We start from the raw sequence: 14,803 nt of genomic DNA on the forward strand, positions 1-14,803 counted from the left end.
AACTAAGTTTGGCAAGTAAAGAAACATTTGACAATAAGTGAATTACCATCATTTTAGCCTATGCTTTTGTACCACATGTGAGTAGTGGCTGAGTATGCACGATAATCCTTCAACCCCCTATTCAAACTTTTAAACATGATCACAATACCACACTACACTGAAGGAATAGAACAGAATAAGAAAACTACACTTTTGACTTCAAGCAATTTAAATCATAATCTGTTGACTCCCCTTTTTTATTTTTTTTAATAGCCTACCAAACCTCCAGCTTATTCTCCAGGAAATAGACAAATATTCAAACTGCAACATTTAGAAGTGCTTCTTCAACTTAAAGACAGGTTTTCTTTTTAACCCTAAGAATTTTAGGTCTCTAATTTACTTCAAATTGTCTAAAAATGAAAACTGGATAATCTCCAAATTAAGTTAAACCTTACAACCGTCTATGGCAAACATGCAATATCAACAACATATGACCAAAAAGAAATTCTTTTGCTAGATAAATCCTGAATAGGAAAAGCCTAGAAAATAATTAATATGGAAAACAGAGTCACTTGCTTCAGTTTTGGTGGTGAGAATAGGAAAGTTTGTATCCTTTGCCTCTTCTATGGGTCAGTTCTAGAGAAGCTGTCCTACAGCTACTTTTACGCTTAAAAGTACTGCCCATACTACTATCAGATGCAAATATGAGAAAACCACACCCCTGAAGTAAGAGTATGTATATAAAACCCCTAGCAAGGATAAATCTTAACAATTTATAAGCCTTTTTGGAAGAAAAATTTTTCTGTATCAAAGTCTCAAGAGTCGCACTGACAGGCCAAATAATAACTGTAGACATTCCCATAACGGAGCGCAGGGAGAAGCACAACTCCCTCAAGGGAGGTGAAATAAAGCATTAGCTGAAACTAGACACAACTTTTACAACCTTTCTGCTATAAGATACAAGTTTAACAGGTTACAAGATACTTTATTTTAACAACTAATTTACATATTTTAGTGCATCAGAGACTGGCTGTTCATTCCCCTCACCCTAAAATGAAAGTTCTACATATTAACCAAAAAAGCCTTGCTCTTTATCCACAAAGTTACATGTATACTGTTTGCTATGGCTTGTCCATTTGTACTGTTGACTTCTTTTCGTGAACTCATAAGGAAGTATGACTTTAAAGAAATAAAGCTATAGAAGTCCAGCTAACCTCAGGTAAATTTAAACAAATTTTAGATGCTCTGATACACGTTGTTGTCTTTTTGTTTAATCAGTTACTGCTTACTGCAGTTTCAAGTAAGTAATGTTTCCTGCATTCCACTAGCACTGCTTAATCTAGTGGACATAGTCTACAAGAAAATACTCCTCTGATGCATGTGATGGTGTTACACTTTTGAAAGCTGTAATTTTGGATCACTGAGTGTCTGAAAGAGCTACACAGAATTGAGTGCATGGAAACACCCAAAAAGTAGTCATCTGACGTTTACACAAGCAAAGTATCTTCCTCGGTTCTGAAAGTTTTGAGAAGTTTGAACACAAAGCAACCTGGAAATTTCAATTTCCTTCTTCCAGTTTCAGCAAATTAAATACAGATCAGCAACATAGAAGCTCCAGGCATACAATGGAGGAAGGACGCTTTTTCCTCTACGTCTAGGTAATAAAAAATACTTTGGGGACAAGAAGATGGAAAATTGCCAACTCATGCTAAACGAGTACACAAAGAGGGAGGGGACTGAACAAACATTGCACAACAGCTCTCCTGAAAACCGAGCATCCATCTGCACGCCAAGCCGAAGAGTAGCACTGCATAAACATATGAATGGGCCTCCAGATGGAAGCGCGACAAGTCTTGGTGTCAATCATAGCCCGTAAGTGCGTAGGAGAATACGTCTTACATTTATTAGAGCAAGCCTCTTCACAAAACTGAGATTACTAACCCGGGATACAGCCAGCCCTTACATGTTGCAAAAGCCCCTAAGAAAGGAACCTTCCTGGCAGCCCTTCTCAAAGGCTACATGTAGCATAAGCAGTTAAAAAGATAAAACAGAAAGAAATTGTCAAAGCTGACTTAAACATGCATTTTTATGCCGCAGAACTTCTCGAATGTTTAACATGCGCACCATTGCAGAAACCAGTTTCAGCTATGCATAAAACTTCAATCGGTTTAATCAAATTAATTTAAAACAATTTACAGATGTATACCAACTGGCTTAGAAGTGGCTTATTTTGGTTGACTTGAAACAGTTTAATAGACTTACAATTAACGGGGGTATCGCTTGCACCAGGCAATTTAAAACCAAACTTATGTCAAAGCTTATGCAACACTTCCTAAGCAGTGCTAGGAAAACAGTAAGTAACGATAATGAATGCTTTTTTTTTTCTACTGTACTGGCATGAGTGTATTCAAAGTGACAAAACCTAGTTATTTATAATGGAAATAACTTAGGAAAGTGTTCCCTTTAAATTACATCATTGTTTTGATATAGCACATACATAGCAGCGAGCACCCAAGTTTTATGACAACATCCTAATTAGGAGTGGGGAATGTTTGGCCATGTGACTTGAATGCCTGAAACTCAGTCATAAGAATCAAAGCCATTTATAGTCTGCATTACTCGTTCATAATTTCTGATACCACAAACAAATGAAAAAAAAAAAAACACAACAAATTACACACAAAAAAAACCAAACCTATATGATACTGACTTTGAAAAGCTCAGGAGCACCACACTCTACTGGCTTATCCCTACGCTTTTCAAGTGACAGTACAGGTCTCTAAACTTCAACTTCATGTCCTGTAAATAATCTTGCAATGACCTCTTAGAAGCAGTCAACAAACGACAAGCCCAAAAATACCACAAAGTAATTTTTTCTTACGTTCCCTACCAAAAAAATAAAATTGCAACTATCCAGTTACTTTTAAAAGCAGTACAATGTGGAAGTCTAATAAGCTTCAAGACTATTACAGTAAAGAAGCTAAAATTTGTTTTGTCTATACAAGAACCCTGTTAGGAACTTCTTAGAACACAGCAGCCTGAACAGTATGTAAGAAACGCATATATATTCACGTCACCCCTCTTTACCGAAGAAATCATTTGAGAACCTCAAGTTTCTTAGGCCTTTTCCTACCAATTATTGCAGGTTATGAAGCTGGGAGAGGGTCTTCCAAAGCACAAGACCCGGAGTTCCATTTCCAATGTGCCATTTCAGCTGCGAATTGATGGCAGCACGTATGTAATATAATTAAGTATTAATTATAATGTTTTGGATTTATTCCACATCAGCGCTTTAGAAAGTATAATTAACCCCATTCCATAGGTGACGAACAGGACAGAAAGGACGAACAGAAAAGTAAAATATTTTGCCCTGTGTTACCTAGAAGGCCATGGCAAAAGCAAGAAATAGATGACAATTCTTCCAAAGTTCAATGCAATACCACTTTTCTTTCTATTTACAGATTTATCTTCGTTATTTTTAGTCATCACGCGGTCAGTGCATTTCAACAGCAATCTTCTAATTTCCGTCTCAGCATTCTCACCACATTTCAAAGCAGATATAGATGGTACCCTGAATCTTCCAAAATAACAGTTCTGAACAATAACCCATTCTGAAAAGCTGGACAAGCGTTATCATTCAAAATGCACAAACCTACGCTTGTTTTTGAGGATATACTTTCTGATATTAAAAATTATACATATGCGTAGCCACTACAGTTTTTCTAGAAAGATATTTGCCCATATCAGCAAGGAGGCAGCCATCCTCATCGCTTTTTATTTTACTTTTACACAAAACAAAACTCTGTCCGTGGTATTACAAAGGTTTCTCGTCAAATTTTGCCAGTTTAAGACCCTTTCTACTGTCTTTGCCACCACTGCGAGACAAGCGAGAAGAACGTGCTTCCTGTCCTACTCTACGTCATTTTTGGAGGCAGGAAAAAAATACCTGCACCAACAAAAGAAAAACTCCTTTTCTTGGCACCCGTTTCTAAACCCACAGTTGGAGTTTGGCCTGCGAGCTGTAAGACAGGGACTTTGCAGAGCAGAAAGGGGGAATGGGAAACGTTGGGTAGATGCCTACTGCCTCATATTTGCTGGTAGCACTTCTGAAGGCACTGGGAGAAACAACATACAAAAATGGCCCTCTATCTTCATTGACTTAACAAAATTACTGACTTACTACCGAAATTAGCCACAGATAAGCACGCAGTCAAAAGTTTAAAAAGTTGAAAGTTTTAGTACTTAATGCAGTTAAACAGAAAAATATTTTATTTCAGTTGAGGTAGCTGGATAAAAGCTTGTATTTCACTTTATTCATACAAGGAGATACTAACTTTTCAAATGAAAGTTTGACTTTCTACATTAACTTAAATATTTATTTATTTATGTTTAAAGATGAAAAGATTTCACGCATTAGTTTAATACTCATCTCCCACAGCAGAACTTCAATTTAAGCGTCTCCACACACCATACGAACAAACGTGGGCTCTTTTCACCCGATTTTAACGTTTTGTCGAAAACAAAAAGAGCCAAAGCGAAAAAAAAAAAAAAAAAGCAAGAAAGAAACAAACAAAAAAAAAAGCAGGCTGCAGACAAAACACGAAACCAGGCTTACGCCTGGAATAACAGCATATCGCATTTAGGAAACGAGCTTTCTCTAGACGTTAGGAATAACTATTGTTTGTGCAGAAGCAGGAAGATGGGAAGGTCTGAGGTATTTTCTCTCTCTTTTTGTGTGTGCGTGTGTGTGCGTGTCCCGGGGAGCTCGCCGTTCCCCACCAGCCGGCAGGGAGGCAGCGCACGGCGGCAGCCCGGCGAGCCCCGACGACGCAGCTAGCCGCCGCAGCGTCCCGGACCCGTCCTCCCCGGCTGGGAAACACGCCCCGGCTCGCTGCCGGCCCCCGGATCACCGCTTCCCTCCCCGTTCTCCCTGCGGAGCCCCCCCCCTCCGCGCCCACACACCGGCACCGGGCCCCCCGCTCCCCGCAAAGCCTGAGTGTGGGGGGGGCTGCTCCCGGCCTGACGGGGGGACCCCCGCGGCACCCCGCGCCCCCCGTCCCGCGGCGCTGCCGTACCCAGAAGCTCTCGGCGAAGTACGCCATCATCATCCCGCCGCCCCCGGCGAGCGCGGCCCGGCCCCAGGCGCCGAGTGGCGAGGGCGGAGGAGGAGGAGGAGGAGGACGCGGGGGAGGAAGCAGCAGCCGCCGCCTCCCTCACACGGCCCCGCCGCCTCCCTCACACGGCCCCGCCGCCCCTCGCCGCCGCGCATGCGCGCAGGCACCGAGTGGACACGGCGCTGCTACGCAGGCGCCAAGGGGCCCGCCCCGCTCCGCCGGGAGAGGGGAGGGTGCGCATGCGCATGGAGCCCATTGATTCGGGGGGGGGCGTTGGGTGCCGTTGTCCGCCTGAGGGTGGCGGAGGCTCCGCGGGGATGGGGTTGGCTCTGGCCTGCGGGGACCGCCCCTGCCCGTGGAGCGGCCCAGCGGACAGCCCCTGCAGATAGCCTGACAAGTAAAGACACAAACGCAGGCGCAGAGGACGGTGTATTAGTTATTAGTGTGTGCGCAACAGCAACGTGCCGGCTCCTCAGCCTTGCCTATTAAGCAGAACATAGCGTTACGCTGCCTCGTAGAGTTGTGAGGGAACAAACAGCTTCAGAAGGCTGAGCTTCAGCAGTGCCAGTCCCACACTGACAGTCTGATCCCTGAGTCATATCACAGAATCACATACTGTGATACATGTATATCACAGAGTCCTGTACTTGAGTCCTATAGCTCCACAGGGGCCGACCACTGTACTCACCCCTGGCTGGGGTGAAATGGTGCAGAAAGCCCAAAACAAGGGCAGTGCCCCTGTGCTTACTGTCCCCTGGCACTCATTAGGCATCGCCACCATGACTTTGCCGTCCTCAAGTCTCATCTACATCTTACTGTTTTTTTTTTATCAAGGGTACAGCTGCCAAGACTATCTACAGTAAAACACCGATGCATCCAGAATAGGGTAGGTGGTCTTTATGGAGGTCTTCATGTTGATTAAACACCTCCATCAAAGCCAAATGGTTAGGAAAAGCGTTCTGCAGAAGCTTAAAGAACTATAGACTTCGGCATATAGTTTATGTCCTAGGGCAAACTAGACCACCAAATTTGTATCAGCACAAGTCAGTGTGATTCATTCTGCCTTACACAATTTCAGCTACCTTCATCTTCCATGAACACGTAAAGAATATCATTCCCAATTGGTGTAACCGTTGCTGGTAACTGGCTATACCTTTAGCACATTGTTTCCTGTAGCTCCATGGTAACTTTAGGAGTGCCTCTCTTTCTAGCAATGTTCTCCTAAACTTCCACTGTATGCAAGGTTCACTGAGTCACCAAAGCCAAGACAGAAAAATTCTGGACCCTTTGTGTAGTCAGAACTTATAAAGAAATCCCAAAAGACTGCTAGATCTGGATTTCTCTCTTTTCATAATAGTAGCAAGCATGTATATGGTAATTCTAAATAACAATATGCTGTAGTACTACATTAAAAAAATGCTTTATGCTTCTGTTTACATGATATAAGCAAGCATTCTGCATTATGATGCTCTTAACCTAAAAGATACAAAATGAACTATGTTCATAGTGTGCATTGTTATCTGTAAGGATGTACTCCAGGGCAAACAATGGAATAAAAACTGCATGATCAGAGCTGAGTTTGTTTGTTTTTGTTTTCCTCCCCTCTCTTCATAGTAGATATATATATATATATATATATATTTTTTTTTTTTTTTTCCACATGGACAGATACTATGCTATGATGGAAGGGGAGTCAGGCTTATTTATACATTTTAAACATGACTTCCCATCTTCCATTCCCATCTACCATTTTCAAAGGTATATAGTCATCCTGTATCTATTACTATATCAAGATGCAAAGCAACTGCTGCTGTTCTGCAGCAATCTACCATCACACAAGCATCAAGCATATCCTCAGGCTTTCTACAAGTTTCTTTCCCACAAAAGTTAGGTGAAATGCAAAATCTTAGGCCTCAACTTTAAGGCATCCTGCAGCACAGGTACAGTTACCTAGAAAACCACTTTGATATGGATGAAGATCAGGAATAATAATAATGTTCTTAAGGTGCACTGAAATTCCCACAATAAAATTAATATCTTCAGGAGTGAACTTTCTTTTGAACTCCATATACAATCACAAAGCTCTACCGGCAACAAAGGGCTGTTTTCAAATTTCAACATCATGCATGCAGATCTTGTCACTTTCCTTGTATTTACAGTAGCACATACTGAAAAACCCTTACTGAAGCCAATCTTATTACGCACATCCCTTCTTTGGAGACTGGGCTAGATAAGAAAATTCTTGATTATTGATTACCTTGCTTAAGGTGCTGCTGGGTATTATGTAGTGAGCATGACTAAAAAATCAGTTCATGTGCTACATCAGTGCCGTGTCAATAGCCAGTCAGTCTCTACAATTTTTCGGGCATGCCTCTTGCATAGCACCCAGCAACAGGTATTAGGACGTATTAGCACTCAGTATCTTGCAACTGAAGTTAAAATTCAGTATAAAGACATATGATGGGGATGAGATTTTATGTACTGTTACAATATCTAGCCAGTGTATTAAGGTCATTCTACAGGGCAACTCTGCAAATTTTCTAGATAGAGAAATCCACAATGGGTTACTAAATACAAAGCCAGTGTCACTTATTCTGGAAGCCTATGAGAATACTTTGCAGAAAAATACCATTCATAGTACTTTATTCCTTTTTTTTTTTTTTTTTTTTTTTTTTTTTTTTTTTTTTTTTTTTAGGTATTGTCTATATTGTTTGCCAAGGACAGGATGCTGAGTTAGGTAGGCTCTGTCCCAGCACAACTGTTCTTTTGTTCTTATAGTGCAATGGGAGTGGGCAGAAAGGAATGCTGTTCTGATAGCCATAACTATACAGTGAGCACTGTACAATACAACTAACATTCTCATTGCATATTATCTCTAGCTTTCACAGAAGACAAGTAATTTTCTGGATTACTAAGTTTTTTAGTAGAAAATTTAAAAAGCAATTCCTCTCCTATTTTTGCTATCTACACAAATTTAAGGTTAAAGAACCATAACAATACACCTCACAGTAAGTGTATGAAGAGCTGAACAGATTTCTTGGCTATACCAGTTAAGTTATATCTCATGAATACAATCCTCATTTTGAAAAATGATGCCATTTGGTACTAATGTAGGTTGCATATGTGTGAAAGGAGGTCTTCGGCTGATAATTCCTCTCCCAGAAAAGCATCCCCGATTCCAGTTTGCTCTCTCCATTTCATTTACCCATCCTCCTGTATTGCCAGTTTCTGATTTTGTAAGTTTTAATAATAACCTATTTTCAACAATCAATCTTTTTAAAGACTAATTATGCAAGGCATAGCATATATGCAGTGAGTTCTTATTGGGAGGACCTGTCAAATATGATACAGGAATGTAGAGTGCATTTAGACTACAGACATTAGACAGATATCATTAAAAAACAAAAGATTGTATATTGCTTTCTACCTATAGAAACTAAATCTACCTTATCAGTAATCCATTTGAAAATAGATTATGAACTTTAGGCACAATAACTGAATAGAATTTTGGGGTACACCCGTGGTACATGAACCTACAACTGAAGACACTAATACTTTAAAATGAGAAAAATGAAGACATCAAATAACCTGAATTAAATTTGGCTATTAAATTACTGTCATAATGAACTGCCAAAGAGCTAGTTGATACTTAAAGCTCTTTATACATTAAAAAGAAAGAGTAAGAAACTGATGCAGGTAAAATACATAATCTCACACTGCACTATTTTTTTTAAAGAGAACCTGAAGAAGCAGATGGAGTTGGACCATTTTTATCCTTCTCAGATACATACCAAATTGAGGCACACCCTTGAAATGCATTTACTTTACTTTTTTAAAATAGTTACACAAAGAACCTTGATAAGAAAACAAGAACTTTTACTGACATATTCCAAAAGAATGAGCACCAGAAAATGTACAAAGCCTTTATTTATTTTTTTCTTTCAACCGTAGTGGAGAACAAAAGATGAGGCAAAAGGAAGACAGCAAATTGCTAGGGAAGTCTCTTTCAAGAGTCATTTAACTGTGGTAAATATTATCAGGTTGTGTTATAGGATTTCAAGATCATCAGGAGCATGTTCTAAGCACATGTTTGTACCTGGCTAGATGCAGACATTACCCAGAAGCTTAATGATTCACTTGCTTCTGATCTAGACATTACCTTCATGACTAGAGAAGGTTTTTGTTGTTGTTGTTGTTTGTTTTGTTTTCTTAAGGTACAAAAAATGTAATGAAGTCCCATACATGGTAATTAAAGCTAGAAAGGTTTAGAAAAAAAATCTGGCTAGGAGTAAGAGACTAAAAAGTTGGTAGCAAATACATATATAACTTAAAATAGCTTATCCAAAGAGTACTGGCAATTCTCCAACACAATCTTAAGATATTCCCATCTCTTTTCAGAGATATACACACAAACTGAAGATGTGGTCTAATGAGAGATCACAGGTGAGATTACGACCAAATCACACTTCTGGGCATAAAAATAATTATGCACATAGATAACTACATTTATTACAGTAAGAGATCATTACAGTAAGAGATCAGCTCAATTTTTTCAGCTTTCTGTAATACCTCACCTGAGCTCTTTCAAAGTTGCTAATGATTTTTGTATTCTGTTGAACCATTCACTAGCAAGTTTCAACTGCGCTGTTTTCAACATCCCTGGAATGATGTATTCCATTAGGCTGCATCATCTGACTCACTGTATATGTAAAACCACACTTCTATTGATCTAGTCAGCAAGCTTGATCACATCCCATTCATTACTTCAGTTACTTGAATTATGAACTCAACAGCATTGTTTCAGAGTGAGTCACTTAGTACCAATACTCGACCTTTATTAGTCTTCTGCTCATGCTGCCAAAATCTTGCTTCATCAAATCAGTTAAACCAGATGGAAGTCTAAGTTGGCATTAGTAACTATAAAATGCAGTAGTTTAATGGCTATAAGTTTCATATTGACTCTCTCCAGTGACACTTCAGTCCTGCCTAAAAAATTCTGTGTTATTTCTAATATATTCAGGAGATGCATTACTACAGATACACCATACTGAGTTATCTCATCTATATTCTCTGAAAGGTGGGGCAGTAATATGAAAAACTATTTTGCTGTGATCCTGTCAGGTACAGAGTCAATGGTTAGCTAAACTTTGTTGCTCTATCAATATTTTCAACATGAAAATAGGTTAATCAATGCACTTGAAGCAGCTTCTTATTTGTGGTCAACCAATGAAAAAGAACCTAAATTAAAAAAAAAAAAAAGAATTGTTTAAAGGATTTGAATTAAATGAAAAGCAAACAAATCTGAAGTGTTTAGAAGACAAAGCTCTGATGGTGTAACTTCACTTAGTACCAAAATGCCACATAGTACCTACCACACAACCAGCTGTGATTTCCAGACCACAAAGATCTTCTCCGATAATATGAAACAGAAACGGTAGCTTGTGGTAGAAAGGCATGAAGTTCCACTAATAAGATCACACAGTATCTCAGGAAAGTGTTCTAAATGCAATCTAGTGGAAAAAATGCTGCTTGTGTTTTTAATTAAACACAAATACAGCTCATTATTATTACTATACTAACAAACAGGATGTGCAAAGGCTCAGGAATGAGTTTTACGAGATATAGTCAAGGAATAATGAAAAAATAATTTGGACAGATTTTTTTTTTTTCTGTTTAGGTAAGAAATCATTGGGAATACTATGAAAGAGGTAAAACAAAAAAGTACAGGTACTGAAGTAGCATTGCATGTTTGAAATCTGAATGGCACTAATGGACAGCATAGGCAGTGAACGAGTGGGTTGCATTTGGGAGAAAGTCATGCTATGTGAAAATATAAACTTTGATTCTTTACAGCATCCATAGTTATACATACTAGTGCTTATTGATGGCAACCATCAACTTGAGCAGCTGGAAGACAGGTGAATTCATAGTGACCTTATCACCTCGATAAAAATCATCTTAAAGCTTAAGTCATTACGAAGATGTGCAGACTTGTATTAGCAATAATTTTCAGGACCTCCTGTCTCCACACATGGAATAATATCCTGTTATTTCTGCCACACTTTGAATTAAGATAAAAAAGTGATTGAGAAATAAATGTATGTGAGATGCCTATTGCTCTTAATTAGGCAAAGCTCTGAGTTGTACCAGTGGGCAATTCACCTGTGACCTCTTCAAGTCTCCACAACTCCCTTTTTAATGCTGCCATTTTATGGACTGAGTAAATGAATGCTTGCAAGTAGTGGGAGCTGTGGTCAAAGGTTCCAGCTAGCTTCTGTCTGTTTTTTGCCCAAGACAGACAATGGTTTTGATGTATAAAACCTTTAGAAGTAAGAAGGATTGGGATAAGGAAAATTAAAATTAGCTGCATCTTCCTCTGGAATACTGGAGAAAGTGATGCAACTCTCTTACTCTCCTCTGCTAAGGTATATAAAGAACGAAAGAAAATGGCCACTTAATTCCTAGTCATGCAATTCATCTGTCCATCCAAAGTACATCTGCTCCTAGAAGGAAAAGGTGTGAGTTTACTAGCCTGGGATTATTTTGGGTATAATTTCAAAATGTTTATTTCAGCAAGCAGAGTTTGGAATGAAAAACATATGTGCAAGACAATGACCAGAAATATGTATAATGACTGAAATTTTCTTTTCTAATACGATTAAGATAAAGGATGGCAATGCAACATACCTTGTGTCAAGATGCCGTTCTGGGAAGATGTAGTGGGTCTGGCTGGGATGGAGTTGACTTTTCCCTGCAGCTGCTCTGCCTGCACCTGTAGCTGGAGCAGCCGATGGCACCAGTGTTGGTCTCTTGCTGAGCAGCGCTGGCACAGCACCCAGACTCCCTCCAAACCCCCCAGAGCCAGCAGGGGGTGGGCAAGGGGTGGGGAAGGGACATCACCAGGGCAGCTGACCTAAAGCGACCAGGGGACATTCCTTACCTTGTGGTGTCACACTCAGCAATAAAAGGTGGGAAAGTGGAAGGAGTGGGGTAGGGGAAGCTCTCGTTATGAAGACGTCTGTCCTCCCGAACAACTGCTACATGTATTGAGGCCCTGCTTCCTGGGATGTGGCCGAACATTGCTCACTGATGGGAAGTAGAAATATTTTTTTTCCTCTGTACTTCCGCACAGCCTTTGCTTGTGCTCCCTCCCACCCCTTCCTTTTCCCTTTAATTAAAATAGCCCTATCTCAACGTGTGAGATTTTTTTCCTTCCTTTCCAGCATACTTTCTTTTCCCCCTCTTCTTCTGAGGAAGGGGAGTGAGGGAGCGGTTGTGGTGGAGTTTGGCTGCCCGTCAAGGCAAAACCACCACAGAAGAAAAACACCAACTCAGAATTATAAAATTTAAGTCAAAATCATATTTTTATATTATTTTTTTAAGGTCTCATTCACTATATTTGAGTTTTCAAACTGTAGAATCCTTCAGTTTCTTTATCTGCCAGCCACAGAATCCTCTAAACAAGCCAATGTGAATATAACTCCAATAGATGTATTGACAAAACTGCACATAAAGTTTGTTCTACACATGGGGCATTCCTTGACAATTATGTCAAGGTAAAAGTGTTGTCAAGCTAAAAGTGTTGTCAAGTTACATTGCTTCTCATTGTGTACAGTACCATATTAGAGATATAAATTGTTTTGAATTTGCATTAAGTACCAGGGGAGCAGATAGAAATAATGCACAGTTTAATTAATTAATCTTAGTGTTATTGCAATAGTTACACATCCAAGTTAACCTGTATGCTGTAAACAAAGTGGAAGACTAAGTTCCCCTGTATGATCAACAGCAAAAAATTTATGACTATCCATTTTACCAAGGGGTGATAGGAAAAGGAAAAATGGGTAAGAATGCTGTCATCATAAGACTTCAAAGTTTTATTTCCATATTTTAAATATAAATTAATATTTGACAAGAAGTATTTTGAAGCTACAAAATAGAGTATGCCAGTTTTCACTTTCACAATTCAAATGTAACAAGATGGCAAACAAGAAAAAATGTCAAAAAAATGAAAATCTGTATGATTCAAAAGTAATTTCTTGTATGTTATCACATACATACATGCTCTAACAAGTGTGCAGCATAATTACATATGTTTTTCTTAAAGTGGACTGACTAGTGGAAAAAACATCAAGTCCACCACTTTACAGATTAACATTGGTGCATCTTTTGGGAAGTTTCAATAGTGCTTATATTGCTCATTTTGCGCAAAACAAGAGCAAACGCCTCTGAAAGAAATGGACTTCGGATGTCAATAATTTATATAAGCAGTATGTTTCATTCCGAGTCATTTGGATTAAAAAAAAGTTACCAACATTTATCTGCGATCATTTAACACACACAAAAAAATTTATGGACTCAATATTCCTATCGACATGCTTCAGTTTTCATTTAAGTCTATCTTTAAGTCAGATACAAAAGTAAAATGAAAGGGAACAGTATGGCGTATGTTGAAAAGACAATCCTTTGCACTGTTGCAATCTAACCACAAACTTAGTCACAACATTCATTTCACCTGTCCAAGATGCTAGTACTTACTCTGCTCATCTCTTATGTGTAAAGAAGTAGTCATTAACCTCAGACTCAAAATTAGAGGCCACAGGTAAAGATCAGGCTCTGAGTCAAGAGGGTTAGATATTTTGTGTAAGTACCCTGCTGACAGCAGGACTCTATCATAGGTACCCCACAACAAAAGGGAGTGGGAAGGGCAATTTGAAAGAAAACACACCCCTACCCCTCCCACCAGTCACCAGTGCACTCATGTCTCACAGCTGACAGGAGCTGATGTCTCTGATCAACTTGACACCTACATTGCTGTTAACAGCAATTCCATGGCCTTCTTCTCTTTTTGGAGGCAGAAATCTAAGTCTTCAGGTTAAGCAGACTTTTAGCTGAGTATGCAGCAATGGATTTCTACTGAAGTTTTATTTTGTATTTGCTCATGCATTTTATTGAAATTTATCATTACACTGTAGGAGTTACACCTGTCCAGCACAGGTAACTAAGTTGTCTGTATATAATTGACTAACTGTTAAATGTTGAACATGAAATGTTCAAATCGATCTAGATGGATTTTTGTCCCATGAGATACCACTTCTAGTTTCGTACTTTAATTTTGCAGACTCCTGTACCAGGAAATTACAGAAGAACAGATCTTTAAATAGCTTGTATGATCCCAGTCCCATAAAAGCTAGACAAAAATTGGATTAAGACCACTGTAAGGTCTTTTTTTTTTTTTTTTTTTTTTTTTTGCTTTAAGGTCTTGATTAATTTTCATTCACTTTTTAGTTTACTCCTATTTTCCTTCAGATTACTGGTAATACAAGTAGTGAGGTCTGTTTTCTCCCCCCATTTGGTGAGCCTTAGCAAACATCAGCTATTTCAAATGAAAGTGATTTCACCATACCATTTCTCAGTAAAGCACTTAACCATTATGACTCAACAAATACTGATTTAAGTTCAGTTAAACCTCCAATGTCTAACACCAATCTGCCTCCAGGCAGCATGAAGCATTTAAATTGAATTGACCTGAACTTATCCAAAGATCTTTTTTTTTTTTTTTTTTTTTGAGATAAATGAAAACCCTCCTTATTCTTGAAAAGACTTCAGAACTTACATGTGGTAACCAGAAGAGTGCACTAATGGCTCAGGAAAACCATAAATGAAACTAGAAATTTTCATTTTTTCATTAAAAATTAGAATGCAACATC

The 14,803-nt window shown here is 39.0% G+C and overlaps 1 protein-coding gene across 2 annotated transcripts in view; it reads right to left on the bottom strand.

Annotated features, from left to right (window-relative positions):
• The window catches only part of FCHO2 (FCH and mu domain containing endocytic adaptor 2), an 89,810-nt gene extending 84,542 nt beyond the window's left edge, over positions 1-5,268 (bottom strand). The window contains exon 1 of one of the 2 annotated variants that reach the window (XM_040540890.1): positions 5,055-5,268. In XM_040540890.1, the coding sequence (XP_040396824.1) occupies positions 5,055-5,087 (33 nt within the window). In that variant the 5' untranslated portion in view covers positions 5,088-5,268. The remainder of the gene's footprint in view (positions 1-5,054) is intronic. The other variant, XM_040540891.1, reaches the window with a different exon arrangement.
• Positions 5,269-14,803: the final 9,535 nt, after the last annotated feature.

The sequence above is a fragment of the Cygnus olor genome, chromosome Z, assembly GCF_009769625.2.
Source record: "Cygnus olor isolate bCygOlo1 chromosome Z, bCygOlo1.pri.v2, whole genome shotgun sequence".
NCBI classification, from domain to species: Eukaryota; Metazoa; Chordata; class Aves; order Anseriformes; family Anatidae; genus Cygnus; species Cygnus olor.